Below are 19220 nucleotides of genomic sequence, written 5' to 3' on the forward strand. Positions count from 1 at the left end.
ACTACGCAATCCAATCAATAAGTTCGAGTGCCAGGTAGGCTGCCCCGAAATGTACAACATCCAATTTAATTTTCACCTGCGCAATGCTTACATTCCTTTGCATTCCATTGCAGTTCTCCCACCTTCGAATCGGCAACGTTGAAATTCCATAATCAGCAAACAAATAAATAAACAGGTGGAAAACTTTCAGAAACTTTTGCACCTTGCGCACAAAAAGGGTTTCATTTTGTCTTGGCACGCCAACTTTTCAGCCAAATCAGCGATGGCAGCCAGTGGCATTTATTTAATTTGCATTGAAAAGTAGGAAAAAGGCCTTGCCGGCATCTTTCAAGAGTTATACCCTTTTTTTGTTTGATTAAATATTGCTGTTTTAGTTTATTAAGTGTATTATGCACACATTTCATTAAAATAAATCAGTTTAAATTATAAATACTACTACCTTTTGCAACATTGTTTCTTCGCCAAACTCCGTTCTGCAACACCACACAAATTTTGACATTAATCCTGTGACAGTGCTGTAAAGTCTTGTAAATTGAAATTGAAAGTTTTAGTTACCTGGCAGGAGTTTTCAGTCATTTGTAATTTTTTCGTCATTTTGTCATATACCTAATAAAAATGAGTACCAATAAGTACGTGATTTGTTTTTACGTAAACGTTTTCTTTGCAATTATTATATTTTTTTTATTTTATGGCTTGAAAAGCGTGGACAGTGTCAAACCTAAGTCGGTCATCAGGACCTCTCCGTCAATTACCAAGAAGTCGCATGGTCAGCACACCAGTGGCCAAGAGAATAGAACTTCCTCGGATTCCAGTAACCAGACGCTGCGTTGGAGTTACGCCGACCATGGAAGCTTCCAAACCGGTGACCCAGAGGTGCCTCTCGCGAATCAACATTCAGGACGTGGAGGCCCGACGAACCTCATCATCAACTATTTGCCGCAGGACATGAAGGAGGCGGAGTTGCTCGAAATGTTCTCCGAGTTCGGCGAGATACGCAAGCTCAAGATCATCCGCGAACCCATTTCGGGATTGAGCTGTTGCTACGGGTTCGTGGACTTCGTGTCCGCCCGCCAGGCCTCGGCGGCCCAGATCGCCCTGGACGGACGCAGACTGCGCGGCAAGTGGATGAAGGTGGCCTTCGCCAGGCCATCGTGCGATCAGAACAGGAACGTCAACCTGTACGTGGCGCACCTGCCGTCGTTCATGGACGAGCAAAGGCTGAACGACCTCTTTTCCTCCTACGGCCGCGTCCTTGACGTGAATGTCCTGCGGAACAAGATCACCAAGCACTCCCGTGGAGTGGCCTTCGTGCGTTTTGAGCGCCACCAGGACGCGGAGGCGGCGAGGTGCGCCCTGGACCAGCACCGTTTGAGCGGGTCATACCGGCCCATAATGGTCAAGGAATCCAATCGCCAACTCGATCCGCCTCATCCCGGCCCTGGTGGCGCGAATCGCACCTCCAATGGCCTCCAGTTCAAGTTCCACCAGCACTCTTCCCAGCGGCGACGGAACAACACCTCGCCGGCGATCTCCAAGCGCCGCAAGGAGCAAGAGCCTCAGCAGGATCACAAGCGTTCACGAAGGTTAGACTAGCCAAACTAGATTTCACTGCGAATCCAAGCAATCATTTCACTGAAAATCCTTTTCCGTTTTTTTTTTTGCTGCATTTAAAAATGTTATTTGATATGTAACGTATAGGTATTTGATTTGATATGTATTTGTGTAGATATGTAATATATAGATCTATGCACCTTACTTGTCCAAAGGTTTGTTAAAACCTTATATTATCAAAACTAATTCAAAACAAACATAAATATGTTCCAGTTTTATATAATATAATAGTTATAATATAAAATATTCCCAGAATAATTTTTCTAGTTTCGTTTTAAGTTTAAGTAAAGAGCGATTATGATCCCCGCCCATCAAATCAATAAGATTCCTGATTAAATTAATTATCTAAACTTTATTTATAGCCTTTATTTAACCTTTTTTTGAGAATCGAATTCTCCTGAGCTGCATTTTGGATATATAACCTTTATATAATCCAACCCAATTAATTTCTGCCTTAACGTATTCATTCAGTTATGCATTTGGCTGCACTCTGTTTTTGGCCTTACATAAATAATTCATTATTTGGCCGCAGGAGCTTGGCTTATCGTCTGCAAACAAGCCACTCCTACAGACACGAGATCCTCCGTTCCTGAAAAACATTAACAGCTTTATCAATCGCCTGGTACCCTCAACTTACCCAGGGGCAGCCAGTTGGCCAAAAAGGTGCGTCTGATTTGGTTTCGGTTTCAGTTTCTGATGCCGATTTCGATTTCGGGATGCATGCAAAAGTTTTGGCGAGTCAAATAAATAATGAATACAAAGGGCGCATAAATATTTGAAGATCGCAAACCGAATAAGCAGGAAGGGCTCACGAAAGTAGGTGGGAAACAAGTGAATTGAAAATTATTTCCAATTCGTTTGCTTTTCTCATTATAATTGAGGCGCAAACTTGCCTCTGAATCTCGGTTTCGGTATCTCATTCAGTTTCTCGGCTTGTTTCCCTTTCGGTTGTTGCTCTTATTTCAGCCTCTGGTCCATTCAGATTTAAATTACAGATTTTGTCCACTTCCCTTTGCTTTACAAGGGCTCTTTCTTTATCGAAGCACTATGCACTTTTTTATGGCCAAGGTATAAAGGGTCTTGCATAATCAAGAGCTGGCTTTAAAAGTGTACTTTACAGAAATACATAGACATTTGATCTCTTACTTATTGTTGGTATTCAAATTTATTTAAAATCTGTAATTAACATTTTTACGATTTGTTGTATAAAGTATCATTATTTTGACTAGTTTTAACTTCTTTCGTTTTGCCCTTTTGGCCAAAAGCTATTTATTTACGTACGTGTAACGAGTTGCATAATAATACCATTTCGAATGGAAACCAAAAACTTTAAGGCAAATTCCTTGACTGCGTTGATCAGTACATATAATTAATTTAAATTTTTAAGAAACTTTTTACAAAGAACAAATGCAAATGCATTTGTTTACGCAATTTTGAAAACAAAAACTTAACGGAAGAAGAAGGATAACTCTTTTGTGAATCGAATGCCCTGTGATATATATGAAAAAAAAGAAAACTAAACAACAAAGGCTTTATGAAACCTAAAATTGAGAACAATTGTATTTCAGCTTCATTTTGTGCTAGAAATGCAAATCAAATTTTCACTTCCCTTTTGTTTACAATTTTCATTTCATTTTTCTTGGAACAGTGGCGCTCGTTCCTTGGAAAAAAAGGAGTCCTTGTAAAAAAAAGGGCTGCAGCCCCTTGATAAGCAGATTATATACGCTTTTCACCATTTTCATCCTTTTTCTCCGTCGGGTGTTCTGGGTGGAAAATGTTTTGTGGATTTTCATTTTGGTTGCGTTTATTGTTGTATTGACATTTGTGGCATATTGTTTTCAACAGGGATTATTTTCGAAAAAGCGATTTGCTTTCAATCAAATTTTATAAGTTTACATTTTTTTTTCGAATGCCAAGAAGTGAAATTCCGCCTTGCATTTCCAGATTTTCTAAACATTTTTCTCCAGCTTAAAGTACTTTATTTGAACATTTTTCGTTGCTGACTTCGACTCATTTGTCTTGCTTTGTCCGCGAGCATTAGGAAAGCAGACTGCCCACAAATTGGGAAGGCAAAAAGCGGCAGAGGCTAAAAAGCTTGTCAACCAAGCCGCCCACAAGCGTCACGTCAGGATAATTAAGAAATTTTTCAGCTCCCGCTTCTGGACGCCACTTTTGTGGCCCTTGGTGATGCGACTTTCACTATCGAAATAAATGGAAATTGATGCTTCGATGTTTTTTTGCTTACTTTTCATTATTTTACTGTGGTTCTCAGAGAATTTGGCAGCCCTGAAGTGTGATAGGTTGAATTCGTCTACATTTTGCTTTCATTTCAAGCGGAATCTTAACTGAAAACTGAAAAGTTAATTCAAAGTGTTTGAACTAAAACCAACAAAATTTAAAAGGTTTACTTTTATCCAGAAACTTAAATACAAAAATAATTATTTTGTTTTATTTTTATAACAAGCTTAGCTAATATTTGAATAATTTTCTGGTCCAAATAAGAGTATACACTTAAGGTTTCTCAATAAAATGCGAATTTATTAAGCCAGGCAAGGGACCGAACCAAACGCCTGCCTTTCAAATTAGATGAAAACTAATGAGCTATGCACATGACCATCGACAGCAGGCATTAAAAGTTGTCCAGCTTCCGACTATTATTTTGGGGGGTTCGGAATTACGTTCGATGGGGCAAAGATGTCTATTTCTTCCCTGAGGAGAACATTGAGTCATTAACGTATTTCAGAGGGGTTGCTTGGGCTTTGAGATGAGTTTAACCACTGCAGGTCTGGTAATGGTTAGACATTACAGGGTTCACTCATCTGGTTTATTGAATTTTGGTAAATAAACCTGGAAGGAAAAGAGAAACTTTATTTATTAAAAAGCCTCTGAAAGCCTCTGTTAACTGTTTAAGATAGATTCCAAAAAAGAGTATCCTATTCTATTCTATCCTTTCCCATCTTATCCTATGCTATCCTATCCTATCCTATCCTATCCTATCCTATCCTATCCTATCCTATCCTATCCTATCCATCCTATCCTATCCTATCCTATCTATTCCTATCCTATCCTATCCTATCCTATCCTATCTATCCTATCCTATCCTATCCTATCCTATCTCCTATCCTATCCTATCCTTCCTTATCCTATCTATCCTATCCTATCCTATCTATCCTATCCTATCCTATCCTATCTATCCTATCCTATCTATCCTATCTATCCTATCCTATCCTATCCTATCTATCCTATCCTATCCTATCCTATCCTATCCTATCCTATCCTTCCTATCCTATCCTATCCTATCCTATCCTATCCTATCCTATCTATCCTATCCTATCCTATCCTATCCTATCCTATCTCCTTCCCATCCCTCCTATCTATCCTATCCTATCCTATCCTATCCTATCCTATCCTATCCTATCCTATCCTATCCTATCCTATCCTATCCTATCCTATCCCATCTATCCTATCCTATCCTATCTATCCTATCCTATCCTATCCTATCCTATCCTATCCTATCCTATCCTATCCTATCCTATCCTATCCTATCCTATCCTATCCTATCCTATCCTATCCTATCCTATCCTATCCTATCCTATCCTATCCTATCCTATCCTATCCTATCCTATCCTATCCTATTGTATCCAATCCTATTCTGTCGTATACTTAATATATACTTTTAGCTTCGGTGTTTTTTTGGCATTACCCAAGGGTTACCTGACGATCGTGGCACACTGGTTCATCATGAGCTCCAACTCCTTTTCCGAATGATAAAGTAGCTACGAGGACCTTGGAAGGGTCTTATAATTCGCCGAGATCCGTGACGGGATTGTCAGCCAGTGCGTCAGTGGAATCAGTGCATGCGTGCCCCATTCATCATCGTCAGCGGCACACACTCAACTCTAACTCAACATATTGTTGCAACATATTTTACGTGAGGGGATACCGTACCTCGCCCCCCTTCCCCCTTTTCCCTTCTAAACCGCTCCTGCCAGCGTGGAGATTTTTTCAATTTTTAGCGAAAATTACATCATCACTTATGCTGAATGAGATTTCCGCCCGCTTCTGACTCGGTGAATTATTAAAAAATTTCTTTGTCAACAAATCACTTGGCTCTGGGGTTTGGGGTTTGGGTTTGGAGCGCTTCACTAAATAAGGCGTAGGTCATACACACACATGCGATTTACATTAGCCGCTCCCCTTCGTCATCATATACAAAAAGAAATAACACAAAATTTAAAAACGTCGCAAAGAAATTTGTTAACGTTGGAGGGTTGTTTTGCCGGCTTTCATTGCGGGGTTGCAAGCCCCTGATGATGTATGACGGCAAAGGTGGAAAATCGTTTCCAAACATAATTCTGTTTGCCTGACACCTACAACAGTCGCATAAATCTCGGAGCTCTTTAATTCTGGGCCTGGTTCTGGGCACTCTTAAAGCCCTCTCTCTCCGTCCTAATTTCTGGTCCAATCGCCTGCGGCAGTCGTTGACAAATTCAATAATTTTTCCCATTACAAAAGGTGGGCGTTTTTTTTGGGGGCGACGACTGAGGCTTGTTTTTGTCTGACGAAAGCGACCAAAATTGATTGACGCTGATTTGAGTGGGGCGGGGGGCGGCAGGGAAAGTCCCTGGCTAAATTTAATTTCGCCCAAAAGAAAAATCACACGAAATCGACACCTGCCGAGGCGCCGGAAAATAATAAAAATAAAATATGGATTTTCCTTTGTTCCACGCGCCCGAAGGGGAATCCAGTTAGAGGAGCAGGCGAGAAGGTCCTGCAAACGGAGTCTACCAATCTGCAATTTGTCTTGGCCTGGCGGATGTGGGGCTGCGATGAGAGTGTGTGCTTGTGAGTCTTCTAAGCCGCTCGGCAAACAAGCGGAAGTTTCCCCACGATGCGTTAATACTCGAAAATTTGCGATAAGGCCGGGCTCCCTTCTCCCCCAGCAGATAATGCAGGAAAGCTGCTTTCCTGGATGTTGGGCGTGTTTATATGGGTAGGGTTAAGAGCTGGCTACGACTTCTGGGGATTGCCTGCTCATTATGACAATAAGTTCATTCAAAGCCCATGCTTCAGTGGGTCCACATCCAGTTCTGAGCTGAATAGATTTAAACTTTGAGTGTCTATTTATAGATGTTAAGAATTTTCATCTAGGCCTAACGATTTAAGCTTAAGTTTAGACGATAACTGGCCTTAATTAATTTAATAATCGATGCTAGAGTTCGTTGTAATTGTATCTATGTTCCTATTCTTATTATGCTTTTCTCCTTTTACCACTCATTATTTGCCCTTCTTATCGATATGAAGAAATTGCACTTGGCGGAACGAAACACGAAGTTCGGGCCACAAATAACCCCAAAGTTGCCGAGATAAGCGCGGAGCATTGGCAGTCGAAAATAATTTGCCAAGCGCGGAATGCCAAAAGTTGGCCGGAACGGGAAGCCCAGACCAAAAATTGCAGACACATTACCGCGCTTCAATTTCAATAATGTGGAACACTCGAGTGTGAACACAAACGTGCTCCGAAAACTATTCTGGGCGAAATAGTTTGCCAACACATCTGTTGGCATCTCCGGCAAAAGAAAAGGCCAAAAATTGGTATTATTGAACAGCAATAAATTTGACTAGAACACAGGAAGTGAATGTGGATGGGACAAGGTCTGCGGATGGGAATGGGAATGGGATTGGGTAATGGGAACTGGGATTCGAATGTGAATTGGGCAAAACAAAAACCAACTTTCCGGCAAAAATGGGCAAAAGTTTTAATTACCCATAAAGATGTTCGAACACGAAACAAAAACTACTACAAGAGGGGAAATCAGGAGCGGAAGGGATGAATGGATGGGGGGGAAGGAAACCAAGCAGTGGCGATGGCATTGGCAAAGTGTTATGGCAAATGACTCGGTCTCGCCTCGGTGGAGAGGCCCAAAATGTAATCGACAGCACCAGGCAAGGAGCCGCTCCCCTCGTAAAGATCATAACGCATTAAATTGGCCCACAAATTGGCCTCCTCTTGGCCTGGCCCATTTTTCAGAAATCAATGGCCAATAAGTAGGCAACGGCCAAATCGTTTTCTGGTCAGTCAGCCGCCTCTTCTGTTGTTGAGTAATCGCAATTTGGCAACCGACTGCTCAGCTGCCCAGCATCCCAGTTGGCCAGCTCCTTTGCACTGTCATCCGTGGCCAGGACACGCCCTCGAGATATCCTTGGCTGTTGTGTGTCGGGCTTTGAGAAGTTAAGAATTCAATTGACCACGAAATCAAGATTATTGTACAAGCTCAAGAGCTGAAGTGGGTGGGAGAGTCGTGGACAAGGCAAGGCCACTCGGACCACTCGGACCACAGTGGCTTTCTTTTCCCATGGCCCCGGGTGGGGTTTTGAAGTCTATCCCTGGCCGGTCGGAAGTGCCAGCGGCTATCCACTGACCACTAACCACTCACTGACTGACTGACTGACTGACTGTCTTAACGGTTCCGAAAAGTGGCCATTGAAACCCCAAAAAGGCGGTGCGGGGCGATGAGCTGGAAAGTGTCGGATAAATCCAATTTCGCTTGCAGCATTGGACTTATTAAACTGTCAGTGGGGATTCATTAGGTGTCAGGACAATTAAAGTCCAGAAGGAGTTGTTTGTGAGATGATGAACTGGACACCAACATGCCAAGAAGTTGGATCAGTTATAGATTATGATGTGCTTAGAATGATTCAACAGTCTTATACATATCTTTTAAAACCAAGAATTCATATGTCGATTTATATATTATCTTCAGAAAATGTGTGAAAACTAATTAGTATGTCAGTCATTAGTCATTGGACTGTTTAGATAATTAAGAAATAATGTTAGTATTTTTATTTACTTACATTAAATGGTCAAGTGAAAAAGGCCAAACAAGTTCTAAAAAATCTCAATTAATGATAAATTTATCAAACTTAAGATATTTAGTAAATGAGCATCTAATCCCAAGCAAATACAAGTCTTGATTCCATTAAACAAAACTTTCCTCTTTAATAGCTACTCCCAAATGATTCCCATGCTAATAAAATATGTATTTACACTTTCCATCATATTTCATTGGACAGTTTGCTCAGTTTCCGAAAACATTATGTCTGGCAGCACTCAATTATCAGGCAGTTGGCCACCATCAACCGAATATGGCCAGGGCGGAGTCCAATTGGGCGATGTCCATGTCCAGTTTTGGTTAATTGAAAGCAAACAAAACAAAACGCAGCGGAAATGCTGCTCAAACACGCTAGACGACACCAGCGAAAGTGGAAAGTGGGAATTGGGAATTGGGGGCAGGGTAGCAGGGTAGCAGGGTAGCAGAGGCAACCCCTAAATATTATTTATGCCTCCCCATATATTGACCGTTCATTTCGGGGCTTTTAACGCCCGGAACACGGCTCTTTCATCTGGGTGCGCCGACGGACAATATTTATTAACTCGTGACCAGTTAGTGGGCCGAGCATTTAACATTCGCCGGCCGCTGATTGTTGGTGTCGCCTTGCACGGAAATTAGTGAAATTGTATCGTCCTCGACTCGGTCGCCCCGTGGTTGTAACTTAATTAAGTCCAAGTCGATTCGGGCGGGGCAGCAGCTGCTGTTTGGGCAGGAGCCGAGCAATTGACACAGTGACACCAAGGACCCACTGTCCTGCGGTCTCTGGCCGTGCATGGCCAGAATGATTACATAACTCATCGTTTCTTGTGCAAGGCGACAGGCGAAGGGTATGCATATTTAATGGTTAGCTGTGTCATGGGTGAAGGATTTCCGTGTTGGGTAATGTTAAACGAGTCGGAGATTTATTTAAAGTAAATTTGATAGAATGTAAATAAAGTATGTATATTTAATAATTCCGATATAGCTAAGTCTTAAGTTAAGTTTCCAGAAAAAGTATACCATTTTAAATGCAAAATAAAGAGTATTCGAAGAGCGACTTTTCCTGCTGAAATTCCACACTTTGCTTGTCGTTAATTTTTTGTGTGTTACGATTTTTCGCCCTTTCATGTTAAGGCAGCATAATTTTCAGGCATTTAGCCAGGCCAACCCGGAAGCATTTGGCTTAAATGTCTGGTCATTTGTAAATAGTTCGTGTCCCACAGCCGCAGACGCGACACTTGACGGAAATGGCCAAGAAATGAGCCTCCGTTTGCTCGACCGCACGAAAGTGTCACGACTTTCACCTGGCGGGGGAATCCCCATCCCATCCCCATCCACATCCTGCTACCTGGGGTGTGTTTTCGTCCTGTTGACTTGGCCAGAAATTAGCACAACATTAAATAACACGATTTTGTCGCTGTGATAAGCGAGACTCGCATATTTGTTTGCGTTGACCTGCCCTGACATGAGTTATGACCTTGTAATAATTGGGAGGGGGCGCACCCCATGCATATTTTATGGAATTCGCTTTAATGGGCCCAGCGGATGAGTTATGTCTTAGTCGGACTTAGTTTGGGCTAATTAGGTTAACGCTGTGGGAGGAGTCAAAGTAGGGGATAGTTTTGACATTTAGTTTCTGCTTTCTTCATCCGGCTGAGTATGCTTACGGAATTTAAACATTTTAAGAGAAAATCATTCTTACATTTTGTTTTCGTACTTATATTATTATTATGTATTTTCAAAATAATGATATTAAATATTTTCATAGCTTTTAAGTTCCTAATCTTTTACACTTGATGTAAACCGATTTTAAAGTTGTAACAAGTTGAAGTTTAGTTAAAGTCTTGGTCTAATCTTCGACACTCAAAATATTCCAATATTTTTTCATAAGCTAAAGGTAAGGTAACTATAAAAAACATGTGAAGAGCAAATTCAAACTAGATCAGCATCAGAAATCAAGGCCTATCACATTCACTCTCCCTCTTCACCAACACAGTGCCTCTCCATAAAAGTATTCCTCAATTAGCCAGACTCCCACTCATTTAGACCTAGGACGTAGTGAAACTTAACTTCTTTTCTGGTAAATGGCAGGCATTTGTTCCCACATCCAGGACAGTCGGATCGTCAGTCAGTCAGCCAGTCTGGCAGTCTTTGGGAGACCAAAGAGCTGGAGCTGCGGTCGTTCATTTCACGGGCCGAATCATCAATAACTCATGCCAGGCCAATTTGTATACTTTGGACAGTTTTGTGTTCGGCGTTCCCTTCTTGACTTTTGGCCAGCAGTGGAGCAATGAGCGGGGAATAGGCTCGCCTGCCGAGACTGAAGCCACATTTCAAAAACAGTTTCCAGGGCATAAATCACTGGGGTGCTCTAGGAGTCTGAAGATTTCGGAGTGGAAACGGGAACAGTTCGATTTGCCGGCTTCAAAAGTTTCCTCCATCCTCTGCCGCTGTCTTCATTTCGACGGATTGTTTTTTTTTCGGCTCCTGTTGGTTCTTTATCATAGGGTAAATTGATTTTTTGTTTGGGCCTGGCCAAAAATAACGATAAATTGAGCAGATGTCACCGAGCGAGAAGAGTGGCCGAAACTACCGAGTTGAGTTGAGTTGAGTTATAGTTGGGCTTGATGTGTGGCTTTTAGTTACCTGCTTCCGAATTTGGCCCGGTCTTTCAATTTGGCCGGCTTGGCATATCGTCGCCTAATTTGTGGAAAATTGAGATTTATGGCCAGCAATTCGATTCGTCTAGTTCTTAAAGTTGCCTACCAAATTAAAGAAATCGAGGGCTAAGCGGGTTGAGCTGAGCCCTGTTAATTATGATTAATGACCGACTAATGACTGTTTTCGCCCTTCGCTGGCGTATCAATGTCACACATCAGCAGATTTCGCAGCTCGGCAAAGTTGCAAATTTATTGAAATTTTCTCTAAAGCAGAAAGCAATCAATATTCGATACTTTTTCTGTGCACACATTTAAATCCTAACATATTGCTGCTTAAAAAAGGAGGACAAACATAACGACAATTTCACGCTACAAATGTTTCGATTAAAAATGTTGCTTTATTTTTTTGCCAATGTCGTTATGGGGTTGCCAATAAAGCAACCACACCCCCACATCCTCGTCAATCCGCATCCACATCCACATCCGTCCCGGTCATATGTGCAAAGTGTAAGTAACAGGGAAAACAAAATACGGCGAATGGCGAAGCGGAAAGAGCAGGGAATAAGAATCCCCGGCAGCAACTCGCCGGACTCCATTTGATATTTGCTGAAGCACGACAATGAATAATAACTACACGGAATGCATATGCTGGCAAAAAAGGAAGCACCCATGGAAAACCTAGAAGGGTTGAGCGAAGCTCGCTTTGCAATTTAAAGATTTTCCCCTCACTCTTTTATTATTTGCCATTTGATTGAGGGTGAGATGGCAATGAACATCAAATAAATATTATTATTATCACATAGATAAGAAATCAAACGTATAAAGAAATATTTAATATTAAACAAGAAAGAGGAAGGATTTCTTATCCAAAATCAGACTATCCCAAAATCTGATGGTCACTTTTCTACCGCACAGCAATTACTTAAAGCGACCTGAACAGAAATTGCAATAAAACTTTGTCAAATATTTCATATAGGAGACAAAGTCCCTAACCTTTCTGCGCCTTTTCGTGTTGGTGTTTCTGTATTTATTTGCCACTTGCCAGAGACTTGTTTCATATTTATCAACGTCTGTGGCAAATAATTTTATTAACTTTTGCGCAAAACTTCAGCGATGCAATATTTGGCATTGGGAGGGGGGGGGATAGAGTCAGACTGTGAACTGTTCGCGAAAAGTTGCAGTAGGTACAGTTTCGTTGGCTCTTAAAGGACTTGGGGTCCAAGGGGGCAAAAGGACGAAGTCGGACATTGGAGCAGGGACAACTTTGCAATACTGGCGCAACACTATCTAGAGCGCATATTTTATTATTATCCTTTCGCACAAATAAATATACTTCTGTGCAAATTACAAAAGAGCGCAACTAACTGGTGACTTTAAGTTGGAAAGGCAACTATATCTATGGCCGTTACCCTTCGTTTCCCCTCCCTTCCCCACCTCCACTTACCGGACTGTGCGACAAAAAAGTTTCGTCCAGATCTAATCAAAAATTCACTTAAAAAGTTTGCACTGCCAGTACGAGGCTGAATGACTTCAAGTGCAACCTTCGTGTTGGTGTTGCTGTTGGTCGGGCATTGTTGCAGCTCCTTTGTTGCATGTTGCAGGAGTGGCGGATGGCGGCAGGACTTCCACGGCCGGCACTTAATGAAATCTTCCTTGGGCCTAGTTCTTTTGGCGAAGGAGTGGAGGGTTGTAGTAAATAAAGACGACATACTGGGAGGTGGGTGAACATCAAGGTATTTCCTTCGTCGAGAACAATAAACGAAATGCTTATGACGGATCCGAAGATTTTGCGATGTGTTTGAACTGCAAAAAATCTTAGAAAAACCATTTAAAAATAAGTCACAAATTCTTAAAACAAAGCTTATAATGTTTCAAACTTTAACATATATATATCGCCGTTTAATAAACCGAGTATCAATAAGCCGGAATTTGGCAAGAACTTTTCAATTCTTCCATTACCGAAACATTCTATTAAATTGCACTTCCACCGCCCGATTTAACACTCTGCGTTCGGAAAATGCAGCACTCAACTCAGCTTAAGTCAAATCCGCAACCACAACAAGGACTCCACTCTGATTCCTTCAATGCAAATTGCTGCACAATCAACGACAATCGACAACAATGCAGCAGCTTGAAAATCATATAAAATCCGTTAAACTTCGCTGCCACAGTGAGTGACACAAATGAAGTGTCAATTTTAATATCCCGAATGCAAAAAAAAAAAACCAGTAAATTGAGCAGACGGAGGAGGAGTCAGCCAATCTCCTGGGCACAACAATGGCCCACCCGACCCTTCACTTTTCCCCGCGCTTTTCCACTTTTCCTGCTTTTCCGGCACAAATTGCATAAAAAATTTCGCGCACTCTTAAAAAATTTTCAAGTGCAGTGCCAAAGTCACCGACTGGAGGTTGAGGGCCGTCTGGCTGGATTCTCCTTCATTTTGGTCCCTTTTCTGCTTTTAAATTTGCACAAAATTGCAAATAACTTGCAATCAAGGTGCAAGGAGTGCCGCAAGGGGATGGGGCATCCAGTGACTTTGGAGTCACAACAAAATGGCGAAGACTGAGTTGAGTTTCATTTCGCTGCGAAAGTCTGGGAATCAATTTAAGTTAACTCAAGTCTATTGTTTCAGCGCTGTTTGGTTCGCTTTAAGCTCTTCACATCTCCACATCCCCCCACATCCCCCAACTCCCCGTAATCTCCTCCAGTGTCCTGGGCTTTTGTCGTCAACTAAGGAATTTTTATGAGCTGCCTTGCCGTCGTCCTTCTGTCTTTCGGCTTTCCGTCGCGCCAACTTTAGTCCCGACTCCCGCTTGTTAATATTTCACCTAGATTGATACTGCAAAAAAGCAGAGTGGGCACACCAGGGGTATATGTACATATAGATATGCATATAGATATAGAAGGGGGGAGTGGATCAGGGATCGGGACATCTCGCCAAGTGGCTTCGTTGTGGGCACAAAGCAGCTAGGAATTTCATTATATGCACCCCGGGCCAAAGGACAAAGACATGTTTTTAATAGTTTCGCATGTTTGTGCAGCAGGCTTTCCTTTTTTTTGGCTGCCTCCTTGTTGGAGGCTCCTTTTCTCCTTGTTTTTAGTGCCGATTGTGTGCAGTATGCGCAAAGTTTGGCCAGATTTTTCCGCTTGCATTTTGAATAGTTGCATTTTTGAGCAGTTCGTGGTGCAGAGCATAAATTGTGGGCCTGCCAGGGGTTAATCGTAATGAGTTGGGGATTGTGTAGGTTGAAAAACTATCCGCAGATTGCCCAACAAGATACAAGCAGACTTTAGAGAAAGGTTGACAAAGGGTTGAAATTTTTGAATTTAAAAATTGTAAAAACTGGTATGAAAAAATATTGCAGTCTGCTCTGGAAAGGACAACAAACAAATACCTTGATTATTTATTCCATTATTTATTCGCATAAGTATTTTTGTTATCTCTCCACATTTCAAACCCGAAAGCTTGCCATTATTTATTCGCATAACTATTTTTATAATCTCTCCACATTTCAATCCCCAAAATAGGCAGTAAATTGGTTAACCTTTTTATTAAGCATTCCGATCGACTTATCTTAGTGAGTCCATCCAACCAATAACTTACGAGAGGGAGAACATTATTTATGAACACAATTTGGGGGCGTAACTCAATCGAAATCGAAACCTTGTTGCACATCTATTAAGAGCAAATGTCAAAATTAATTGGAACACGTACGCTGGGGTTCACTTGTTGGCTCCGTTTAACCCTTCCACCGATGTGCCACATTAACTTTCGTTTTCAGCTGGCTTTCCCTCGACTTATTTTCCGTTCCTTCAACTATGTTTTGTGTGTGTGCTGTTTTGGGGGCGTGGCCGGGCGTCTGGCGAGGCTGCGGATACTTTTGCAGCGTCATCGCATGATTACGTCGATTTCGGGGCCGAGTAATCATGTGGTGCACGAACACACACCCCAATCCCAGTATCCCATTACCCAGGGACGAGGAGCAGGAGCGGAATCGGTGGCAGGACCGGACACAATTATCGGGGCCAAAAGGGCTTTCAATTTCACTTGGTTAGCTGCAAGTAAACAGCTTTGCAGCTCCTCCTCGTCCAGTTGGCTTTGGGTGGCGCTCAAGTCAAGCATGCAACCACCGCAAGCGGCACGCAAACGCATCAAATCAATGAAAGTGCCCGGCCATCGAGGACTTTCCAGGACTCCCAACTCCGGCTCATTTGACCACGGTTTGCACTTCATTGATTCGCCCAAGAACGGAGGCAATTGAGAGCCAAATGGCACAGAGGAAAAAATGTTTTCCTTTTACAAATATTGCTTTGAAGGCGAAAGAACGTCGAATACAAATTCTGCTTAATAGGGAAGGTCCAAGAAGTGTATACCACTTTTGAAAGCAATAAGATTAAAACTATTGTTGCAAAATAAATTTCATTGATATCTTTATTTTTTTTAATATGGAAATACAAATTAAATACATTGTTCTTTAGGCGGTATAAATAAAATGTTCCAAGCTATCTAATAAAAGTCGTTCAATTCTATTTTAAAAATTTATTATAATAATTCATAACTTTATTATATTTAACCAAATATTTCTCAAGCTCTAATTTACCAGAATAAATACCAAAGCTGCATTTTAAAATTCTCCTTCTCGCAGTGAAAGCAACAATAGTTCGATCGCTACTTGAAGCATTTTCCATTTACTTTATTTTCCAGCCACTTTGCTGCATTGAGCTTATGAAAATGAAAATTGCCAAGAAAATCGAGCAACCAACAAAATTCTTTAGCCCGAGCTCCGTTCATATTTCACAGTATTTTCCTTTGGAATTTTGGGCTTCGTAATTGCTCTTGTATGAGCTTATTGGGGCATGTGCCCTTACTGCACCCTTCCATCTACGTCAAAAAGTGTATGAAATGCGATTGCATGACCTAATCGGAATACAAACCGCTTTTCAGCCCGAAGAGAGGATTCTACAACAGCTAAGAGAATGGAAAACAAAATAAACAAAGCTAGAGTAAAACAAGAAAGGAAATATAGTTCGGCAAGCCGAAGTTAATATACCCCTATAAGTCTAATTGTGGGTCACCTTTTTACAAGTCATCGGAAACATAGAATGGGTCAAAAAATTAATCTACCGACACAACGTTGAAATCACAAATTTAATTCTTAATTCTTAAATTTAATTTTTTGATCGTATGATATATTCTCCGATTTTAATATATTTAAAAAACCTTTAAATATTAATAATAATATAAGGGTATCCGACAAAAGTGGCTTAGAAGCTATTTAATTTTAATTACGTCTCAAATTATCTCATAATTTGTTTGGCCTGACCAAAAAGATAACAAATGTCGACAATATTTTTTTATAATGACCCCAAATAAAACAAAGTTCGTTTGAAATAAAAAAGACAATTATGATAAGAGTTTTTACTGATAGTTGTAGTAAAAAATGAATACTCAGTAAGTAAATAATATAGCCTAAGTACAAATTCGTATTCCCAAGCTGAGACCCCAGAGTAGAGTGATTGAGCCCACGAGAATTGCCAGAGGAGCTTGAGCCCTGGATGCATTGCACTCATCCGGGGACTGCTTGTCCCACGCAATCTGGGAAGCAACGCCGTTTTCCTCGGCCACAGACTGGACAAAGTCAATCATCTCCTGGCTGATCTCCCGCCTCCGAGTGAAGAGCTTGAAGAGGGGGACGGGCGAAATGCTTCCGAATCCGCAGATGAGTGCCAAGTTATCGTAGTCCGTGTACATCAACTTGTATGTGACCATAACTTTATCGTACTGCAGATTAAAGACGCCCAGCTGTGTGGAGTCGTCCCAGGGAAATTTGACCGATTCATTGGTGAACTGCCAATCATTGTTGACTGTGCTGATGAAGTTCAAGTCCAGCGAAAGGGTGTTGTTCTCGATCTCAGCGGGAACGGAGACATTCAGGCACTCCAGTACCTGGAGATTGGGCACTCGGGCAGCCTCATACCAGTAGCCAGATAGCTTAAATAAAGTTAGGGAATATTAGCGGACTTGAGACAAATCAATTTTTGATGATTAAGAATAAAGGATCGAACTCCTGAAATGAGAAATTATCCATCGACGATTGGCACAGCTGAACAAGCAGAAGCCATAGCGAAAATAGTAATTTCAATTGATAATTATTCAGCAGTTAATGTTACAATAAAGAGTTGTCTGGTTTATTTTTAAAGACATAAGCTATTTATGCCAACATACTTTCAATTCTAACTGCACCGATAGTAGCCAATTTTATTGTTTAATATAAATCTGATATTTTCTACTCACTCGTGTCAGGTTAAAGTTGAATCCGATGCTCTCGTTCCGGCAGTTAAAGCCTTCTACCGCCGCCGGCAACTTGGGCATTCTCATGCGACTACCAGCAACCATCAGTGGATTTCCACTGCAGCATACGATTAGCAAAATCGTAGAAATATATGTTTCAGCCCGCATTTCGATCCGTTCGCGGTTCCGATGTCCAGACAACTAAACGCTGTGTCAATCCCTCACAAGCATTTGCTTCTCTAATGACGTGCTTATCAGTTGCGTCGAAATATTAATGAAAAAATAGTAAATAAACATTCGAGTTTCTATATGCTATGAGTCACATTCGCTGATAGGATTTAGACTGCTATCAGACTATCAGACTATCTTATCGATAGTTGCACGTGCACTTTTTATGGAGATGTCCTTTTTCTTCGAAATCGCATTTAAAGCCATTTATTTTGTTGACACTTCTTCAGGCAAAGTTCGGTTTTCCAGTCTGAGCTTTTCATAAGAAACGCAAATTGAATGAATTTTTGGTTAGATATTTTTATACACACTTAAATAAAGATTTGACATAATTTTTTTAGTAAGGTAAGTTAAAGCTTTTTAATGGAACAGTCTATTTAGAAGCCAGCTTGAAACAAAACTGAAAAACCACAGCAAAAAGTGATGAGAACCATTAGAGCAGCCAAAGGAGCTTGCCCACTGGATCCACCGCACTCCTCAAGCGATTGCTTCTCCCACGAAATCAGGGATTCATATCCATATTGCTCGGCCTGGGTATTGATCAGTTCGTAGATCTCCTGGCTAACCTCGCGAGTTCGAGTGAAGAGCTTGAAGATCGGGATGACCGAGGAGCTACCGTAGCCGCAGAGTACGGCGATGGAAACGTAGTCCGTGGTGACCAGCTTGTAAGATACGCTGCCCGCGTCAAGATTGAAGATGCCGTACTGGGTGGAGTTGGTCCAGGGAAAGCTGACCTCCTCCTTGGTGAAATTCCAACCGCTGTTAACCGTGCTGACGTAGTTCAATTCCAGCGATAGGTTGTTTCTCTCGATCGTAGAGGGAACTGAGACATTGAGACACTCCATCACCTGGACGTTGGGCATTCGGGCAGCCTCATACCAGTATCCAGCCAGCTAAACAATTAAGGGATTTAGATGTAAATTTTACGGGAGAAGATACTTTGAACATATATTTTGTATATTACCTCTGTCAGGTTGAATTGATATCCAACGTCTTCCTCCTCACATTTAAAATCTGTTAAGTTTTCTGGGAGCCTGGGCGTCTTAATGGCAGTAGCTTTAACCTGTGCACATCCACAAAAGCAGATGGCCAGCAAAATAATCCAAGTAAATTTTTGAGTCTGCATTTCGATCCGTTCGCGTTCTTAGCTTGATGAGAACTGAAGACCCATAATTTTGTTCATGCTTTTTATTCATCATTAAATAAACAACATATAACTACATATAACTGTAGCTGATAAGATTTTCATTCCACTATGGGTATCTTAACAATATTTGCACGTTTCGCAAAGAAATTGGTTCTGAGTTCGTAATTTTATGGTCTATAGGAATGTAACGCTTTCTCATCCTAAGCCCAAAATAGTAAAATGCCAGCCAGCACTCCCTTAGCTTTTAAAATACGTCAGCATTGTCAAGACTGAAATCGTATTTTTTTTTCTTGATGACTGCAATATTGGTGAGTATTGCTTTGTGTAAATAATTTTTTTAAATTTTGGCAAATAAATAGTAATCTAGTTAGATAAAAAATCAAAAAGAACCGAAGTCGTACTTGAATGAG

General features: G+C 41.3%; 3 protein-coding genes across 3 annotated transcripts; 1 reads left to right on the forward strand and 2 right to left on the reverse strand.

Annotated features, from left to right (window-relative positions):
• The first annotated feature begins 522 nt into the window (after positions 1-522).
• Positions 523-1760, forward strand: LOC108044684 (ELAV-like protein 1). Its single transcript, XM_017123760.2, has 2 exons — positions 523-629; positions 702-1760. Exons 1-2 carry the CDS (start codon positions 616-618, stop codon positions 1591-1593), a joined length of 906 nt encoding a protein of 301 aa, XP_016979249.2. The 5' UTR covers positions 523-615; the 3' UTR covers positions 1594-1760.
• Positions 1761-16528: 14768 nt separating this feature from the next.
• On the reverse strand, positions 16529-17642 carry LOC108050143 (apolipoprotein D). Its single transcript, XM_017131656.2, has 2 exons — positions 17439-17642; positions 16529-17135 (listed from the first exon to the last, which is right to left on the reverse strand). Exons 1-2 carry the CDS (start codon positions 17601-17603, stop codon positions 16614-16616), a joined length of 687 nt encoding a protein of 228 aa, XP_016987145.1. The 5' UTR covers positions 17604-17642; the 3' UTR covers positions 16529-16613.
• Positions 17643-18035: 393 nt separating this feature from the next.
• LOC108037397 lies at positions 18036-18790 on the reverse strand. Its single transcript, XM_044458680.1, has 2 exons — positions 18628-18790; positions 18036-18556 (listed from the first exon to the last, which is right to left on the reverse strand). Exons 1-2 carry the CDS (start codon positions 18787-18789, stop codon positions 18041-18043), a joined length of 678 nt encoding a protein of 225 aa, XP_044314615.1. The 5' UTR covers position 18790; the 3' UTR covers positions 18036-18040.
• Between the last annotated feature and the right edge of the window lie 430 nt (positions 18791-19220).

This window comes from Drosophila rhopaloa, unplaced genomic scaffold, assembly GCF_018152115.1.
Source record: "Drosophila rhopaloa isolate 14029-0021.01 unplaced genomic scaffold, ASM1815211v1 contig_167, whole genome shotgun sequence".
NCBI lineage: Eukaryota > Metazoa > Arthropoda > Insecta > Diptera > Drosophilidae > Drosophila > Drosophila rhopaloa.

What these genes read in the sequence shown, in the direction of transcription:
- LOC108050143 (XM_017131656.2), bottom strand. Translation starts at nt 17,603, where the DNA reads ATGCGGGCTGAAACATATATTTCTACGATTTTGCTAATCGTATGCTGC. An exon ending in TCAACTTTAACCTGACACGA is followed by an intron (nt 17,136 to 17,438) that starts GTGAGTAGAAAA and finishes ACTTTATTTAAG; the next exon opens with CTATCTGGCTACTGGTATGA.
- LOC108037397 (XM_044458680.1), bottom strand. Translation starts at nt 18,789, where the DNA reads ATGCAGACTCAAAAATTTACTTGGATTATTTTGCTGGCCATCTGCTTT. An exon ending in ATCAATTCAACCTGACAGAG is followed by an intron (nt 18,557 to 18,627) that starts GTAATATACAAA and finishes TTAATTGTTTAG; the next exon opens with CTGGCTGGATACTGGTATGA.